Source organism: Pinus tabuliformis, chromosome 1_1 (genome assembly GCF_031772625.1).
Source record: "Pinus tabuliformis cultivar Carrire ecotype Pingquan chromosome 1_1, CPIR1, whole genome shotgun sequence".
NCBI lineage: Eukaryota > Viridiplantae > Streptophyta > Pinopsida > Pinales > Pinaceae > Pinus > Pinus tabuliformis.
In genome coordinates, this window is record NC_142297.1 from 221,133,737 (window position 1) to 221,154,599 (window position 20,863).

The 20,863-nt window shown below is 38.3% G+C and overlaps 1 protein-coding gene across 5 annotated transcripts in view; it reads right to left on the reverse strand.

Annotated features, from left to right (window-relative positions):
- LOC149212335 (pre-mRNA-splicing factor ATP-dependent RNA helicase DEAH1-like) overlaps window positions 1-20,863 on the reverse strand; it is a 425,880-nt gene that overhangs the window by 186,697 nt on the left and 218,320 nt on the right. For all 5 annotated transcript variants that reach the window (XR_016250762.1, XR_016250761.1, XM_089391822.1 and 2 more), the window contains exons 15-17: window positions 19,258-19,315; window positions 18,969-19,037; window positions 18,295-18,363 (exon numbers count right to left, since the gene is read on the reverse strand). Coding sequence is in view for 3 of the 5 variants with exons in the window: in XM_089391822.1 (XP_089247948.1) it covers window positions 18,295-18,363; window positions 18,969-19,037; window positions 19,258-19,315 (196 nt within the window). In the remaining 2 variants the exon portion in view is untranslated. The remainder of the gene's footprint in view (window positions 1-18,294; window positions 18,364-18,968; window positions 19,038-19,257; window positions 19,316-20,863) is intronic.

The following is a 20,863-nucleotide window of genomic DNA, read 5'->3' on the forward strand; positions in this document are numbered from 1 at the left end:
CCTAGCCCAGCAACAAGTTAAGCCTATGATTATTGAGTCCAACAAGATTGACTCAATCTGAATATACACAAGGACAGTTTTCTTCATTGTAATGACAACCTTATAAACTGTCCTCATGAACAGCCTCATCACTGCACTGTCACCACACTTCTATGACACAGTCTTTGATGTTGTCATGATGACTGGTTAGGGCACTTCTTGGTTGTAGCTTAGGGATCCAAACAGCCCTAAAACAGCAACCTCTAGTTCCTCCTTATTGTGGATTCTACTGCCCCTCAAGAATAACATTAACTTGCCCAAACAGTCCTTAAATAGGCCACGCTGTCACCTACAGCAATGTGGCATTATGACAACTGCTTAGATGACTGTAACAGGTCTCTTAGAGCTGCGTATAAGGTCTTCTTGCTGCGGAATAAGGGTTGCACATAACAGTGGCTAGGGCATCATCCTAAATTGTGTCTAAGACCTTTCCTTGACAGCATTTAGGAGGAGCTTCTTCAGGCAGCATATAGGTCCTCCCTTGATTGCGTATAAGTCTCCTTCAGGATTGCGGATTAGGGCTCCTCAATAGCAGATAGATTAGGTCTCTTTTGACAATGTTTAGTCCTCCTTTGTGAAGTGTATAGAAGCCTCCTTCAACTTCAGATACAGGGTTGTACTTAGACCTTCTTTTGCTGCATAATAGGACCTGCAGTAGGGCTCCTTCCAACTGCAGCTATGCCTCTTTTGTGACTGCGCTAAGGCTTATTAAGGCCTCCTTCATACAGCGTATAAGGATCCTCCTTTACTGCGTCTATAGAGCCTGCGTCTAGATGTCCAGCATATAGATCTCTCCATGGCTAAAGCTTGATCTTCATTAGGGCAGTGTAGAGGTCTCCTTCATGACAGCGTATAGGATAGGGCATCCTCTAAAGCAGCATATCCTCTTTAGGTCTCTCCTCCCACCAAAACCCAAAGACAAGTGGAGAGGAAGAAATCACCAAGAGGATGAGTGTCTAAATGACTTGAAGTCCTCCTTTATTTATACTAAAACATTGAGCACAAGTGGAGTTTATTTGGTTGTTGGCCGACCTTGACGAATCATCCCATAACACAAATAAATTCATATCTCCATTAATACTTATCAGAATCGGATGATCTTTAGATCAATCCTACACCTCTCGATGAGAGGGATCCAAGAAAAATATCAGCTGCCATTAATAAGATGATCCACATGGAGTTTGGCCTTAGTTGCCAATTTTAACAAGATCTTACCCTCCAGGGCCTAAATCTGGACTCTACACAAATTTTTCCCTCAAATCTGTAGCTGCACGACAACAAGAAAACACCCATACGATATTATACAATGATAAAAACTAAAACCCAAAAAAACCAACTTTAGAAAAATAATTACAAAATTTACAAACAATAAGCTTTAATCAGCCAGATCTATCATTATGCCGCCAAAAAAAAAATTAAAAGAGGTGCTAACTCGAAACCCTTCATGTATCACCAATAAAATCTTATGATAAGCTCAAAGCTAATAACAATGTAAACTTTGAAATGGGAACTATAAACTCAAAACGGGAACTCTGGCCAAAAAACCCCGTAAAAACATCAAAAACAGTGCTAAAAACAAAAAGTGTTGATGCTGGAATAACACCTTTTTTTTCTAGGGTAAATTTTCAACATGTTTTAAAAATGGCGATGAAAACCAATTTTTTGTGCAAAAATTGTCCAAAAAACACCCTCAAAACGAAGTGTTGATGTTCGAATAACATTTTTTTTTCAATGGTAAATTTTGTGCAAAAAACACCCTCAAAACGAAAAGTGTTGACGCTGGGATAACAAATTTTTTTTCAAGGGTAAAATTTCTAATGGCGTAAAATATTTTATCGCGACCCTGTAAAACATTAAAATTTCAAAAAAATAATGAAAACATAAAATTAAAGTTAAAAATTAAAATAATTAAAACAATGAAAAAACACACAACAAAAAAAATGTAAAAAAAAATAACAAAACATAAACTCAAATATATACTAAAAACAAAACATAAAATAAAAATAAAAAACAAAAAAAACCAAACATCAAAAAAAAAATCAATCATAAAAATGTTAAAAAAAAAAAAAAACAAAATTAACCTATAAAAGATAAGAATTAAAAAACTAAAAAAAAAAATTATAAACAAATAAATAGTAAAAAAACATATTTAAAAAAAAAATGAAAAAAAAACACAAATATGTAAACCATAAAAAAAATTGGGAAAAATAAATAAATAAATAAAATTTTAATAAGTTTTTTTTTTTTTCAAATAAAAATACAAAATTTTGTTTAAAACAAAAAGTTAAAATTTTTAATTTTTTTATTTGTTTGTTTTTAAATAAACAATGAAAGTTTAGTAAAAAAAAAAAATTATTTTTTTTTCAATCAAAAACACATTTTTTACAAGTTTAAAATGTTTTTTAGTTTTTTTTTTTTTAATTTGAAAAGACATATTTTTAAAATTTTCATATTTTTTTAGTTTTTCTTCTTTTTTTTAATTTGAATTTATTTTTGTTTTTTTAGTTTTTTTTAAATGTTTTTAATATTAATTTTACTAGTTTTTAAATTTATTTATTTTTTTAATTTCTATTTTTGTTTAATCTAATTTGTTTTTAATTTTTTTCCTAGTTTTTGTTAATGTTTTTTCTAATTTTTCTATTTTTACTTACTTAATTTTTTATGTATATTTTTTTAATTCTGTTTTTTTTTTCCAAATTCTTTTATAGTTTATGAGATAAATTTTCTTTTTTTAACATTTTTTATTTTTTCTGTTTGTCTTTTTTTATATATATTTTTATATTTGCTTTTTTTAACTAATCAACATTTAAAAAAAGAAAAATAAAACAACTTGAAAATTCGTTAAGTAATCATAATTTAAAAAAATTGGACATAATAAATTTTAAAGTGTGAAAAATAAGTCCTTTAAAAAAAAGGTATGCTGCATCAACACGTTTCAAAATCAGCATGAAAATCACTAATATTTAAAAACAAATATTTATATTTGATACATAAGAAAATTTAAAATGTCGAAAATATGCTCCCAACAAATAGAAGTGTATTTTGCTTAACCACTTTTGAAAATCGTGTCACGTTTTTACTACCCCTACGAAATGGGTAATCGTATCGGTTATTTAAAGTGCCAAAAACTATGCTTTAAAAATAATATGTGTGTTCTGCATCGCCCCTTTTCAAAATTGGGTCAATTATTTGCTATCTCTACGAAACAGGTAACAATATCAGTTCCTGTTTCAAAGTTTACATTGTTTAATTTAACTAGGCTCTTCCAGGGACACAGATCGTGAGTTGGCTGGTCCAACTGAAAACTTTCTCTAATCCCGAGGATCTAAAATCAAGATTTCCCTGCAAAACTCATTCCATCCATAGAAATAGAGCGAGAAAATAATAATAAAACTCGGACAAATAGAGATACATGCTATTAGGTTCAAAATTTAGACTATTATTCAAACCCCAACGACTGAGCAAGATACATGTACTCAAATCACTCTTTAGAAACTATTATCAATGGCTTTAGAAAAAAATTATGCATGAAAACAACACATCTTACAGTATTTCCATGAAGAGTAACACCAACAGAGCTTAACCCCAAAGTCTTTCTTTATTATCCAGAAAAAGATTACACAAGAGCTTCTTATTAAGCACACGACTCAAAGGTCAGATAGATCAACTAACAAATGACTTCCTATTTAAAGATAAATCCTCCAACGGCTAGTCCAAGTGATCCATGTCAAAGCAATCTCGACCGTTGATAAACATTAAAATTTATTTTAATCTCATCCGTTGAAATATTTAAATATTTTGAGAAATTCGAAATTTTCAATTAAATGCATTTTAATTAATTTAAAAATTAAATTTTTGAGTTAATTTCCCCAAAAATTTGACTTTGATTTAACCCCTAAAGTGTGGAGGTCTGTCGTTACACCAAAACCTGCATGTGTTGGTAAACTTTACAAACCAGTAACTAGGGTCCCCAGGGTAGAAATTACGGATTCTATAGAGGTGCGGTGATTCTTCCAACACCCCCCTCAAAAGCAACTCGGGGGAATCGAACCTGGGTTCAAGCTCTGATACCATGTGGAGGTTTGTCGTTACACCAAAACTCGCAGGTGTTGGTAAACTTTACAAACCAGTAACTAGGATCTGTAGAAATTTCTGTTTTCCCACCCCGGTTTTCAGTTTCTCCTTATTTCTCCCATGTAGTTAAATGCCCATTCCCATAACCATACATTTAACAGACTGAAAAAATAAATATTGCTGAAAACACAAATTCTGGAAATTTTTCAGAATGCTGGAAATTGCAGAATTAAAAATCAGCAATTAAAAACAGTCATTAAAACACATTAAAACACTGATATTTTTTGTCAACTTGACCCTGGAAAAACCCCCTACAACTCTTGGGGAAAACCAGTTTGAGAGCTCTTCTTTATTTCTGAAAATTGTCTTTTTACAGTGAGAATTATTCAGCAAAAAATCAGCAAGCAAATTTACAACTTATCTCCTTTCCCGTGCCTCACAGCAATCTGGAAATTACAGCAAACAGGACAGCAATAAATGCTGTACGACCTCCGTTTTGTGTGCAGAAAAATCAGCAAACTGCTCCTCGATTTTTGTGCAAAAATCTGCCTTTCACTATGTGCTGAATCAGCTGTACAAATCTGCTCAACTGCTGCCTTGGAATGAGTGCCAAGCTGCTGTCTCCTTCTCCTCCCTGCTCAGAAATCTCTCTTGCTCTCTTGCTCTCCTTCTCCCAATCTGCTCATGAAAGAATGAATGACCTTTTCCTCCTTTTCCTCCTTTAATATAACTCCAAGTGACTTTTGGGTGATCTCTAAATCCAATGGCTGAGATTAAATGCTCATTTAAATCTCACTTTCTATTTTTTAATTCACCCCACTTTAATAAAGACCCACTTAGTCATTTATTTCCAAAGTCACTTTTCCTTTCTAATTTTTCATTGACTTTATAAAAGTCACTTTAAAATTAGACTTAATAACTTTATCACTTAAAGTCACTTTTAAATTAGATTTAACTTTATAAAATTATAAAGTCACTTTAGGAGAAAAATTAAATTCTTTTGGACACTTTTCCCTAGGCCAAAGATCAAAGCCTAAGGGAACCACCTGTCCTCCGGTACCAAATTTCAACAGGATCCCCAGGGTGGAAATTACGGATTCTATAGAAGTGCGGTGATTCTTCCAAACATAAGGATCAAAGGTAAAATTTATCAAAATAATTAACTTACCTTAGTCTCGGGACCTTTTAAAATTTAATTTTGAAGAACCCACGAATTTTGTCTTTCGAGAATTTAAATTTACCTAAGACCTAGAATTAATTAAATTTCTGGCTTAGGATTTTAATTAATTTTTTTGCCAGAAAATTAAAGTAATTAACCTATGAGGGGATAAATTATTTTTCCAACCCTCAAGGCATTTCACATCATGATTTTCATATTTTTTACATCCTAAGGGGAAAAACCCATTTGTAATAGACCCTCACAGACTACCCATTTCTGCGACACAAATATAATCTAGCAAACCAAGCAATTTGTAATAAAATAACCTAACCAAATAGTTAGGATTATTCTCAACCTACTCTTACATAGACTCGATCTAGAACACTAGGACCCGCCTAAAATCCTAGCGACAAAATCCATTCCAGCTTTGGGGTACTACTAGAGGAAAACTCTGCCGACCATCCTAGAATGGATAGGTGGGACAAAAAACCTTCCAGAATGGAGATCGACTAGAAAAGTAAGTTTCCCTAGGTCATTACATACATGACATGGATCTGCTGAGATTATGTACATTATACACATGCAGAAAGGGTTTACATAACATCTTGGAAGTTAGGCTGATAATGATAGCTAGACGGCACAGACACATCGATCAAGTGGTATCCCTTTTGCGAAAAAAAGGGGTGTACTACTATGGGTCATTGACACATAGTGGTCAACAGAGTCAAAGATAATTATGAACAAAGATTTAGTTTCTCATTCAAAGAGGCTTCAAAAGTCAACTTTGTCCAATGCTAGAGGAAAGAGAAGAAAAGTGACTTTCAAGCATTTATACTTCATACAAACGATGCAAGCTTATCAAGATAACATAATAAGAAAAGTGACTTTCAAGCATTTATACTTCATACAAATGATGCAAGCTTATCAAAATAACAAATCTCTAGGATATTTCATTCATCTAACAATGGCCCATACAATGAACAAGCCAAATAGATACATAATTCCACATTTCATACATGCAGCAATTAGCCCTAATTATAGAAAAATTCCAATGTATGCAGCAACAAGAAAATAACGTTAAATTTGCACCTACAATATTAGAGAGTATATCCAACCAGCATCACATTTGCACAATAAGAAACTCCAAAATAGAAATAGCCTAAATCCATACATCAAAATTCATCCATCATCCAAAATAGTCCTCCAAGGAAAAAGTGTGAAATTCTCTAAAGATATGGAGATCCCAAGTCAAGTGATGATACAAATGAATCCAACTAACTCCTATTTATATACCAATTAAGAGTTCGATTTAGCTAATGAACCTACATTATCCCCTAGAAATAAAATAACGTGCAAATTACATAACTTTGGTGACAAGCCCAACAAACTAGCTCACAAATGAAAAGATGAGCCTCTCAAGAGGAAAAATAATAATCTTTGGATGTCATAGGGACCTCTAAGAGGCCTGATTAGGTCCATGGGTGCCATAATGAAGAATAGGACCCTTAATGAAGAATAACATGTGGTGTTCCAAATGGCTATGGGGGCACACAAGTGTCCTGATGGGTCTCCAAACAAGCCAAAGATGCTTGTAGGTTGCCTTCAAGGGCTAGGATGACAATGTAGGAGATGCCAAATCATCGTAGAAGTCTTGGATCGTCTGCCAAGTGTGTGGTGTAGACCTGGGGTCAGTTGGGCATGATGGATCAGGTGCATCCTCCTCGTCTAATAAGTAATCTACCAACAATCTCTGAATGGTTGTGGGGATCTATGACGTGCAATCTGCTGCTATGGAGGCCCATGGCTCTCAATGCTCACCTTATATGTGCCAATGTAGCCCTCTGGAGGATTAGGGCCCCTTATAGGGAGACCAAACCCCAAATGAAAACCATTTGCAATCCTACATAAGATCCAATGTGTCCCCTAGGCTTCCAATACAACAAGTCATTAGAGACATCGAGAGAATGAGCTTACCTAATCATGGACCACACGTGGGGATTTCATAATGGCCAACCCTTCCATAATGGGCGGTGGGTGTGCCAATTTCGCCTAAACTCCCAATGGGGTTAACCAAGTGCCCTATTAAGTGGTTTCTGCTTCTAAAGGGGATAATATAGTCAAGGTACATCTGTCAAAAGGTGGTGGAATGTGACAGATAGGTAAATGAGATAGGGAAAGAGAGGGGGCAGCCTTGGGTCACATGCTGGGGCATAGGGGTAGCTAATAGGAGGGAAGCCCACACTTGGGTTTATAAGGTATAAGAGGGAGCAATTGTGGTACATGAGGTGCCCCGGCTTTGGTTTTTCCACCCTTCTTTATATGTCTTTTGTCTTTTTATTTTTTTCTTTGATTAACTGCTCGGGGCTCAAGGGGTTAGAGCATGATGTATAATATATAGTAGTGAATTCCCCCTTTAAGGTGGGGTGGTTCATCGCGCACCAGGGGTTGGGACAATCATGGGTTCCTATATGATGAGGGAGGTTCATAGAACCTGTTGGAACCAGGGTGATGGTCATGATGATGGGGTGGAGCTTCATGTCATGGCTTTTGCCGACGTTCTAAACATTTTTGTCTCGGCCATCTTTTGCATTTCGTGGTACTTTTCCTGTTGACTGTGGCCATATATGCTTTTGACTTTCTTTTTAGCTGCATCAACCTCCGGGATTCATTCCAAACCATGACCCAAGGTATGGGCAAGGGAAAGGGGGGATTGACCCTATGTGGACCCGATGGAGGAATGGGATAATAATGAATGGAAAGGGGGTAATGTAAACGGAATAGGGAGCAGGACCACGCAACCAAAATCGGGGCTTCCCATGAAATACCATCCCTTAAACCAAGTGGTCAGAAAAAGAGATCCCACAGGACTAGAATCCAAGGTTAAGTCCTAAAAGGGGTTTAGGAAACAAAACCACAAACTTAACCCGTTCTTTCCACCGAATCCCCCCATTAATCCATACCCAGAAGTGTCCATGACAAGCAAACTACAAGACTCAATTTCAAAATGACAAGGCATACCTTTAGCTTTGAGAGGCCCACCTTCAAACATACAATCATGGCAGATGGGCGAGGGACCACATGGTTGGCTCAGGTGGCAAAGAAATGGCACAATGAGCTAATTGATAGCTGCAAGGGGTTGTTGGCTATCGGCTGAGGACCATCTTGGAGAAAAATGTTCTCCTAGGGATATTACCAAAAAAGTGGTGGGTAACACAGCCAAAGTTTGGTGTTTTGACTGACGCTAGGGTTTGATGTGTGAAAAAGCAAGGCAGATTATAATATAATTTCTTTTGTATTGCTTATTGAGCACAGGTGGATCCAGTCTTAAAATTGCGAAACGCGGTACGTCAGTTGATCAAGGTGGCAGGGCAGTACAGGGCAAGAGAGTGGAGTCTTTTTCAGGTTGGAGCTTTAGAACACTTCGGGGTGGCAGGGTGGTGCTAAGGCAGGTTCGAGCCTGCACAGGGCATTGGAGCGTTCATCTAGTTACAGCTAGTAAACAGGGTGTCGGATCATCCTTCAGGTTGGAACCTGTAAACCAGGGCGTCGAAGCATCCTCCCAGTTGTAGTTGGTAAACAGGGCATTGGAGCGTCCTACAAGTTGGAGCTCGTAAACCAGAGGTTGGAGCCTCCCTCAGTTGGAGCTGAAAATATTGATGTACATTTTATTAAAAGATAAATATTAAAAAGTGTTCGATGGTTTTTGTTTCGTAGGGGTTTCCACCTAAAAAATTTGTTTCTTGTCTTTATTATTGTGCATTGTTGAATGGTGTTAATGAATGTTTATGTTTATCTAATGCTAATAACAATTAATGCTCTGTGAAGTTAAAAATATACTAATTGATAAGAAATATTGATACACCCCCCTCAATGTTTCCAACATAAAGGCATTTTTCCAGAGGTGAATGACCCATGGAAATTATAGGATTGGATAGATCTTCTCCTAAGAAGCTAGAAGGACTTGGCTAGGTCGACCAACAGAGATAGTGTTGAAAGTCAGATGTTCTATGTTGTAACAATCACTTATGACAAACCTCTTTATGTTGCAATATTAGTTAAGCAATTGTAGTAGAACATAAACCAAATGCACAATTCAAGATAGCCAAGAACAAGATAGGACACAAAGAATCTAGGTCTAAGTTGCATGAAACGGGGAAACGGGTACGAGTTTCCGAAACGGGAAGCGATACGAAACGCGACCTCCCCAAATTTTGGAAATGGGGAAACGCGAATATATATATATATATATATATATATATATATAATATTTAAATATATATATATGTGTGTGTGTGTGTGTGTGTGCAATCATAAAGCATAAATGATACATTATAATTTATTACACTTAAACATTAAGATTTAATTTACATCACATTTACTCATGAATGATCACATAATGAAAATAAAAATATCGGAATATCCAAAAGCAACCTTTATTAGATATCTAAATCTCAAAATCAGCCTTTATTTATATTAATATGAGGCTGCAAGTACAATAAAGACTATAAGGCTGCAAGAGAGAGATCCAAATCAGGATTTTCTGCATCCACATCCCATTCTTTAGAAGGACCACTGTTGTATTGGGAGTCTCCTCCTACATAGTCGAACACCTTAGTGCTCTTGATTAAATACACGTTTCATACCCTAGTACCCTACATGATTTTGATTATTGGGAGTTTCCCCTGCATAGAGGGCTTGGTTCTCTTGATTAAATAGAAGTTCCATACCCTAGTACATGATAAATCCAATGGAAACATTGCAACCCCCTCAATCCTGAAATCCTGAAAAACAAATAAGTCTGCTGGATTTTGAGTGAGATCTAAAATTCTACTTTCTCCATATGAAATCCAATGAGGGCGAAACCACTCTCAAACATCCTGAGTCATTTCATGGTAATGTTAAAAATTTAAGTAAAAGGATGAAAATGAAAAATAAAGGAGAATATCACTTTTACTTTAAGAATTTAACATTACCATGTACTGCATGTCAACACTAGGGCAAAAATTCACTTTTATAACTTTAGACACACATCTAGAAAATTAAAAAACAAATTTGAAAAAAACAATAAATTAAAAAAAACACAATTCAATTGGGAAACGCGGGCTGTACGGCCTGGAAACGCGTTTCCGGCCGTACGGCCACGTTTCCGTTTCGGGAAACGTGGCCGTACGGCCGGAAACGCGTTTCCAGGCCGTACGGTACGCGGAAACGCGTTTCGTTTCGTTTCCCGGGAGGAAACGACCCCTAGGGCCACGTTTCCTGCAACTTAGATCTAGGTCCAATGACCAGGGAAAAACCCACAAGGGGAAAACGCAACAAAATTCTTCTTCTGTTAGATATCAATTGTTCAGCAGAGATACAAAGTACAATGAGAGATCAAGAGAATAAGTAAGTTCACCTAAATTTGAAGAAGTTGTAGCACGAAAGTCACTAGTAGTAGCAGTTGTTGCAAAAACTGAATCAACCTTCAAGTTTTGCTCTTACTCTCCAATTCTCTCTCTCTCACAATCTTCTTCAAGTCTTTGTTAAAATTGGCAACTAGGGCCAAACTCCATGTGGGTCATCTTATTAATGGAAGCTGATATTTTTCTCGAATCCCTCTCATCGAGAGGTGTAGGATTGATCTAAAGATCATCCGATTTCGATAAGTATTCATGGAGATATGAATTTATTTGTATTATGGGACAATTCATCAAGGTCGGCCAGCAACCAAATAAACCCCACTTGTGCTCAATGTTTTAGTACAAAAAGAGGCGGCCTTCAAGTCATTTCAACACACTTGGGATCTCTTCCTCTCTACTTGTCTTTGGGTTTTAGTAGGAGGAGAGATCCTAAGAGATAACGTTGCCCTAATATAGAGGGCAGAAGTCAGAACTGTCGGAATAGCCGGGAAAGTTGACGTAAAGGGCAGAAGCCGAAACTGCCGGGAACAGCGGGAACAGTCGGAACTGTCGGAACTGTCGGGAAACCTGACGCAGAGGGCAGAATTCGGAACTGTCGGGAAACCTGACGCAGAGGGCAGAATTCGAAACTGTCGGGAACAGCCAGAACTGTCGGGAATTGTCGGAACAGTCGAGAAAGCTGACACAGAGGGCAGAAGCCGGAGCTGTCGGGAACAGCTGGAACTGCCGGAAACTGCCGAGAAAGTTGACGCAGAGGGCAGAAGCCGGAACTGTCGGGAAAGCTGACGCAGAGGGCAAAAAAGGCTGACGCAATCCCTAGAGGCTGACGCTAGGGTTTTTCGTGGGGCAGATTGGAGCTGAGGAGCTGCCGGAGTGTTTATCCGAGGTTTCAGCTAGAGCATCTGTCTCCAAAGGAGAGCAGCATGCAAGGGACAACTAACTAACATTGGGACAGTTGTATGGTACTTAGCAGCAAGTACACCAAGCATGCAATGTTACAACAAGCATGCAAGGGACAGCAAACTAATATTGGGACAACAGCATGATACTTAGTGCAGCAAGCATGTATTGGTATAGCTAGCATGCAACAGCAAGCATGCTAAGGACAACAAGCATGCTAGGGACAACAAGCAAGCAAGGTGCAGCCAGCACATAGGTCAGTATGGCAACATGGTGCAGCAATGGCACATAATGCAGTACAGTGATGGGTACAGTCATGATTAATGAAGCGTGATGAGATGCAGCATAGTGATGATGGGTGCAGCGCAGTGAGGTGCAGCATGATGACGAAATGCAGCACAACGATAGGTGAAGGAGTCACCTTGGAAAATCAGTTGAAGCAACATGTCTTCAACTGATCTCATGTATCATCTTCTTAGAGATGATCTCTGCTCTTATCTAGATAAGTCAAAGTGTTGACTTCTGTTGTAAACGTACTATCTCTCTCTCTCTGTTGAACTATTGAAGAACATATAAGAAGAATTGATCAAGGGTTTCCCCACATTGGGGTTTGTCCCTGGCTAGCGCCACATCTTGTGTCCTCTTGTCTTGTTTTGTCTTCTACGATTTATGTTTATGTTCTATCTGCAGTTTACTTTAATGCTGATGTGATTGCTAATCTGGAAAAGATATTGAGCTAACTGTGAAAATTGAAATAAATTGCTCTAAGCATAGAACATACCTAAAATTAACATGGTATTGGCGCTGAGGTGAAGACAATGCCCAAGCAAGAGTGAAAGAGCAATCACCGAAGACAGTTGGGAAAGGACAAAAGGATCAGTGGATTCCTCATCCCTCTTCAAATTCACCGAGGGTGAAGTCGAAGCAGAGAATATTATCAGAATGGCGCAGCGAAAGTTTCTGATGGCCTACCTAAAGATCACTTCATTGGGAAGTCCGGATCTAAGGGTGGAAGGAAAGGCAGATGCCTTGTTTGCAATAAGTTCGGCCATTATGTGAAGGAGTGTTCGAATGGCAAAGACACATCTCTTGATGAAGATAACAATCATTCCAGGGACATCTTCAATGATCAAACACATAACAGGTAATGCAGGTCATCAAGGAAATGGCCGACTCTTAAAAGAAAGCAAGGAACCCCAGATATGAAGAATCAAATGTTGTTTTTGATAAGATAAAGAAGCGTTATCATGTATTGGCCCTCTCCTTCAAATTCTTTGGGAATCTGGCTTATTGATTGTAGTGCTTCAAGGCACTTCATCGGATAGAAGGGTGCACTCTCTAACTTGGTAGAGATGGAAACAATCGTGGGATCATACTTGGAGCCGATGCCACCTATCCCGAAAAGGGTGTAGGGAATGTTACCCCTCAATTGAATGAGGGTAACTCGATTCATTTACAGAATCTCTTTTATCTACCTGATCGCAAGAAGAACCTGGTGTCCATTTCGGCAATGGAAGTCAAAGGTTGCAGGGTGGCACTCATCGATTGAAAGGTACGTGTTTGAAAATTGAAGTTTCAAAGATGTTTTTGAGTTCAGGGTTGTATCAAGTTGCAGGAAGTCCACTGGGGACCATGTCCATTGACACATAGCACCAAAGGTTTGTGAGTCAGATGGTGGCAGGGATGCCTGAATTGAAAGAGAGCATGAAAGTACATGTCTGAGATGTACCGAAGGAAAATCTTACAAGGGGACCATTCCCCTCATGTAGCAGGTCCACAGGTTTGGAACAACCCGAGGGGTTTGAGATTCATGATCAGGAATCTCACGTATGCAGGTGGAAGAAAGCACTCTATGGCTTGAAGCAAAACTCCTCAGGGGTATTATGAGAGGATTGATAGCTGTCAGATGAAGCTGAGATTCACTAAGAGTGAAGCCGATCCAAACCATTGTTTGAAGGTTGTGGATGATAGACCTCTCATACTAGCGCCTTCTGAGGATGACCTATTTCAAACAGGTGCAGACCCTCTCACTTGCGGAAGTAAGAGGGAGTTGGATTCTGGATGTGGAATGGTAAACAACAAGCCCATGACTACCTCGAGGATCTTAACTTTCAGAAGTTATATGGTGATGATGCCAGACCAGATTTGGGAAATGCCTCTGAGTTTCATAAACTCATTTGCATTGATGTTCTTGGTGAACTTCCGTCCGGACATATGTTTTGCAGTTAGCATGGTGAGCTCATATTTGGTTGAGCCTCACTCTTCTGAGATATCTTCGAGGCACAATCTCTCATGGATTGAGATACACTGCCGGAAATATGAAGCTGCATGATTATTCGAATGTTGACTGAGCAGGCAGTGTGGAGGATCACTAAAGCACTTCTCAGCGTTGGTTCTCTTTGGATTCTGCTTCGATATCATGGATGAGCAGGAAGCAGAAGTCGATTTCTATAAGCACCGTCGAGACCAAATACATAGCTACGAGTATGATCACGTATGAAGCTGCCTAGTTGTGGAAGCTCTTCAGTGAGCCATTTCTACGCATGATGAATACCACTGTGATTCTCTGTGACAACCAGAGGGGGGATTCGATTATTGAGGAATCCTGTATTCGATGATTGCTCCAGCAGATAGACATCAGATACTGCCTTATCTGGGATATGGTAAGTCGATGAGCGAGGAGGCTCCATCGCATTGAGACTAATGTACAGGTCGCAAACATTTTGTCAAAGTCCTGGGGAAGGTCAAATCTGTGACTTTCCCGAATGACTTGGAGTCGTTGAGAGACCTTCTTATAAGGGTCTTGCATGTTGCATGCATTGAGCTCTGGGATCTCTGAGGGGCTTGGGGTACTTACTAGAGCAACATACAACCACAGGGCGACTCACCCTCCCCTGGTGGTGCACTATGTACAGGATGACAGGTTCAACCTTCCCCTGTGATACCCCGTGGCGACTGTGGAACAGGATTATTAGTTCTCCTGTGGGCCGGGATGATGAGTTCTCCCGTGGCATCTGTGGAACAGGATGATTAGTTCTCTTATGGGCCGGGATGATTAGTTCTCCCGTGGCAACTCTGAAACAAGATGATTAGTTCTCCTGTGGGCCAAGATGATTAGTTCTCCCGTGGCGACTGTGGGGCAAGATGATTTGTTCTCCTGTGGACAGGATGATTAGTTCTCTTGTCGAGGCATCCTACCCATGCAGTCCGGGACTCATGGGAAGTACCTCTCATCTGATCAATGAGCAGGGAAATGTGGTTAAGGACCATAGTTGTACTATCGATGGACACATCGTTGTATCTACCGTACTCCCTATGCTAAGATGACCTCCATTGATTTGGGACCAATAAAACTGACTTCGGGTCAGTAAGAGTGATGTGACACACTCTCTTCTATGAGACATTCTCGATCAATTCTTCTTCTTCATGGTTCGGCAGAGCAGAGCATAGCAGTGCAGGGTGCTAATGGCAGAGATAGTACAATCGGACATATGGATCAGCGAATGGAGTTCTGCCTAGTTGAGAGAGAGTTTTAAAATTGGCAACTAGAGCTAAACTCCATGTGGGTCATCTTATTAATGGAAGCTGATATTTTTCTTGGATCCCTCTCATCGAGAGGTGTAGGATTGATCTAAAGATCATCCGATTCCGATAAGTATTCATGGAGATATGAATTTATTTGTGTTATGGGACAATTCGTCAAGGTCGGCCAGCAACCAAATAAACCCCACTTGTGCTCAACGTTTTAGTATAAATAGAGGTGGCCTTCAAGTCATTTCAACACACTTGGGATCTCTTCCTTTCTACTTGTCTTTGGGTTTTAGTAGGAGGAGAGATCCTAAGGGATAACGCTGCCCTAATCTAGAGGGCAGAAGCCGGAACTGCCGGGAAAGCTGACGCAGAGGGCATAAGCCAAAACTGTCGAGAACAGCAGGAACTGCCGGGAAATCTGACGCAGAGGGCAGAAGCCGAAACTACCGTGAACAGTCGAAACAACCGGGAATTGTCGGAACAGCCAGGAAAGCTGACGCAGAGGGCAGAAGTCGGAACTGTCGGGAACATCCGGAACAGCGGGAACATCCGGGAACTGCCGAAACTGCCGGGAAAGCTGACGCAGAGGGTAGAAAAGGCTAACGCAGTCCCTAGAGGCTGACGCTAGGGTTTTTCATGGGGCAAATTGGAGTTGAAGAGCTGTCGAAGTGTTTATCCGGGGTTTCAGCCAAAGCATCTGTCTCCAAAGGAGAGCAGCGTGCAAGGGACAGCTAACTAACATTGGGACAATTGTATGGTACTTAGCAACAAGTACACCAAGCATGCAATGTTACAGCAAGCATGCAAGGGACAGCAAACTAATATTGGGACAACAGCATGATACTTAGTGCAACAAGCATGTATTGGTACAGCTAGCATGCAAGGGACAGCTAGCATGCAACAGCAAGCATGCTAAGGACAACAAGCATGCTAGGGACAACAAGAAAGCAAGGGACAACAAGCAAGCAAGGTGCAGCCAGCACATAGGTCAGTATGGCAACATGGTGCAGCAATGGCACATAATGCAGTACAGTGATGGGTACAATCATGATTAATGAAGCGTGATGAGATGCAGCATAGTGATGATAGGTGCAACGCGGTGAGGTGCAGCATGATGACGAAATGCAGCACAACGATAGGTGAAGGAGTCACCTTGGAGAATCAGTTGAAGCAACAAATTTATGCTATAAAGGAGGAGCATGCCCTAGAGTAACTCGTATGCAAAAATGGGAAGAGTAAATTAAGCCGTTATGGAGAGTGGCAACGAATTCCTTTAATGGAGGAACCTTGCATGCCTTAAAGAGTGTAACTCATGCCCTTTTAGGTAGTGTAACTCATGCCATTAAAGGAGAGAATGTAACATATGCATTAAAGAGTGTGTAAGAAGAATCTTTTATGACATGCAATAATGAGTGTGTAAGAGGAATATGTCGTGTTTTTAATGAGTGCGTAGGAGAGAGTGTAACGTATCCATTAAGTGGGAGAGAGAGAGTAACATATGCATTAATTGAGCGGAGTTACATATGACATGATTGAGTCCCATGATTGAGAGACTTGAATTTCTTTTTAATAATAATATAATAATATCATAAAGAAGATAATAGTAATAATAATAATAATATTGATGATTAAGTCGAGATTGACCTATTAGGATTGATTAATGATAAGTGATTTTCCATCAACTATACTTTATTACCAATTGATGCAAGGTGATTTACTATTTTTGGAAAGTCATGCTTGAAATAATAGACATGACTTTCTATTTTTGGAAAGTCACTCTAGAATTGTTAAAAATGGGATTTTATGCAAGGAAATTCATCCCTTAGCTGCCAATTTTTAACAAATAGATGTAATTCACCTATAAAACCATAAGGACTTGGCTAGGTCATAAAGGACTCTGACTAGAAAGGTGAATGGTCCAAAGGCAAATACTCTTTTGAGAAGCCAAAACGACTTGGCTGGGTCGTAAAGGAACTTAACCAGAGGAGATTGATGCATTTGCCTAAGGAGCCATAAAGGATTTTGGCCAAAAACCCTAGATACTCACGTACATATGAGGAGTTACATTGCCCAATCGAGGATGGAGTTATCTTATAAACATGGATCAACATGACAAGCTCATGAACTTTTCTTAAGGAGATTTCAGCAAAGGGGAAATCTATTGCAGAGAATACCTCCCTCACTAAGAGGGAGTGTTGATTTTTGTGTAGCATCAAGAGGTATTCCCGCATGCCAAAAGGCCTCCCCAATCGACCAAGGAAAATTATAAATGAAAAATTAAAATTTGTAGTTTTGGGTTTCATGTAAGCTCAAAAGGGACAAGTCAGCCCCACCATGAATGGGTGTGTCCCTTGGGGTAAATACACCTATTCGACTTGTATATATATACATAGTATGAATCTTCAATTGATCACTCACTCATCATATCCCTTCTATAGAAGACACTCATAGGAGCAGAAAAATGATGAAATAACTGAAGTTTGGACTTGGTTTTAGGCACAGATTTCTAGACAATTTGAATTGTAAAGCTTGCTGAAGAAAATTTCTCCTAGAAGAAGAGTTCTTGGTTCTCTGTTTGGGTTTCCCCGCGAAAATTTGTTCTCTACTGCGCATGGCTGTCTCTTTATGATCTTTATTGTTTCTACTGTTTTCGCTGCATTACTATTGGGATTTTCTGTGTATAAGTGCTTAATGATATCAGTGGCATAAGAAGAATAATTTGAAGATCATTAGAAGTAATTATCAGATCAGAAAATTAATTTTCTACTGTGCCTCCTTGTAGAAAAATCAACAGTTACGTGAGTCTGGACCAGTATGATGAGTTTTGACCACATGGCAAGTCTAGGACTAGTACTCCTAGGAAAGGCTCAGGAAACACTGACAATATTACACATCCATTATTTGAGAATGTCTTTCTACTATTAACAAAAATGCAGAATTTTTCTTGATATATTAAAAGGTCATTTAAGCAATAATAGGCTACTACCAATTTAGATTTTCAGTTAGTGAAAAGAAACATTATAAAGAATATCATACATTCCAAACTGACCCTTCAGGCAATAACATTATGGCTGCTGAACTTTAGAGTGTTAATGTTTACCATAATAGATTATGTGCTACATCCTAGCATTAATCTTGGCAAATGTGGGAAACAATGATCACTCATACATAAAGGTTCCAGCAATCTACCTGATGATCATTCACAGCCTGAAGCAACTCCTCTCTGTAGGCATAGATTGGAAGTAACTTCCTATCATCCTACACAAGAAAAAACAAACGTAAGTCAAGGACCAACAGCATTTAGAATAAATATAGCCAATCTCTATAACAAACAGAAAGAAAAATAGCACCATTGGGCCTTTATTATAGATTGACTATTGCAGAAAACATTCCAGGGCACTATGGATGAAGAAAAATTTCTTTACAACCATAATGCAATGTAAACAAAACTGGAAAAGCCTACTTGTTACATTAAAGTTTCCAGCATCCACGACATATCAAAAGGTGGCACACCATTTACACTCATGAGACATGTAACTGCCTGGCCCAACTTAACGGCCATGACAGCAGAAACACTTATCAACGTTCCCTTTGCAGGAACGTGTCAGCCATTTTTTGAGAACTAAAACCCTTGTGGGGACTACTGCAGGCCCCCACTTTCACCAACCCAGTTGACCTCTCATGGCTAGCATACAATACAATAAAGTGAAGCAACAAAAATAAAGCTAATAGAATATTAGTAAACAGAAGTTAATGAATCAACCATCTACAAATAAAACACTGTGCAGCATAAAATCATACTTAAAAGTAAACAGAACAATTCCATAATCAATTCCTTGAGGATCCAAAGAAATGGGTTCCACCTGAAGTTTCTCCGACATTGTTTTGGCAGCAAATTCCTGAGTGTCTGGACTAAGTGCCCCATCTTGATCCTGGTTTACAGTTGAAGCAATATAGGCAGAGAACAAAACATTAAACTCTTTAATTGTATAGTTGATGAAGCCATGGAAAATGTACTATAGCTCAAAAATAGTTACCATTTATCCTCCCAACACACTAACTAAGACAATATTTATATAACTCAAAAGGCAATAAGCATAAACAACGCATATGCCTGAGAACACCATCATCTGAAATGATAAGTCATATTACCTTGTCTCCCTCAAGCACTGAAGCCTTGATAAACTCGATCTGATCTTCAAACACATAACTGGCAGAAGTATTAACAAAAGCCATGTAAGAGGTAGAGAGCATGAATGACTACAACAAAGCACTGAAGCCTTGATAAACTCAATTTGATCTTAAAACACATAATTCACACTTCTATGAGTCTAGGGGGTCATATGTGGGGCTATATGTATATATGTAATGGGGTAATTGTTTATGTAATAGGGGGTCAGCCTAATAGAGGATGCACAGGACCGACCTATGGACCCTTTATTAGGCTGACCACTATTAAGTAAGCAATTACATCATTATATATATATATATAGCCCCCCACATATGCCCCCCTTGGTGTCATATTAGGCACAAGCAGCGACAAAAGACATGTAAGAGATAGAGAGCATGAATGCCTATAACAGTCAATAACATGTAATATAATAAATAAAGCTTTTTAAAATTGAACTGCTAAGAAACTACACATTTGAAAATGAACCAAGTGTTTGCACTTCAACCTATGAAGAGCACAAGTCCTGCATGTCAATGGTAGAAGATAAAGCAAACTTGCATGAGCAACATCACACACCATCAAAGAGACAATGTCTTCAATTAAATGCATCAGATGAAATCGACACAATGCAAAGTTTCCATACACAGTAACATAGAATAACTTAGAATTAAATGCTAAGACTATGTTGCAAGAAACGCCACTTAAGGTACAATACCAAGCGGGTTTCCATACAGAAACGTGGAAACGCATGTGGTATGGCCTTGAAACATATTTTCAGCAATACAAATGCGTCCCACATTTGGGAAACATGTTTTATACAGTCGAAAACACATTTAAGAGCCATAGCAATATTGTTATGATGTGCTTCCAACATTAAATCTGCCTATCTTAACTTGGTTTGACTCAGTTTTTTTACTAGTTTTGACCAAAAATGCTAACAAATAATGGTAATTTTAAATTCTTAAAACAAATTTTGACATTTCCTTTAAATCTCCATTTTATCATTAAAAGTTCACATTCGTGTTTTAAGGATAAAAAGGAGAGATAAAGGAAATGTCAAACTTTACTTAAATTTTTAAGATTACCATTAATTATTTCAATATGTTTGTGAGTGGTTCCAACCTCAATGGACTTCATATGGAGAAATTATAATTTCATATCCTAACCAAAATTCAGCAAAATTACAGTTTTCAAGACTGGTGGCAATACAAAGTTTTTATTGGATTCTATCATATATGGGGGCATGAGATTGGCATTTAATCAAGAGCACCAAGCCCTTTATATAACCCGATATTTGTGGCAATGATTGTTGTTGAAATTTGGTACCAGAGGACAGGTGGTTCCCTTAGGCTTTGATCTTTGGCCTAGGGAAAAGTGTCCAAAAGAATTTAATTTTTCTCCTAAAGTGACTTTATAATTTTATAAAGTTAAATCTAATTTAAAAGTGACTTTAAGTGATAAAGTTATTAAGTCTAATTTTAAAGTGACTTTTATAAAGTCAATGAAAAATTAGAAAGGAAAAGTGACTTTGGAAATAAATGACTAAGTGGGTCTTTATTAAAGTGGGGTGAATTAAAAAATAGAAAG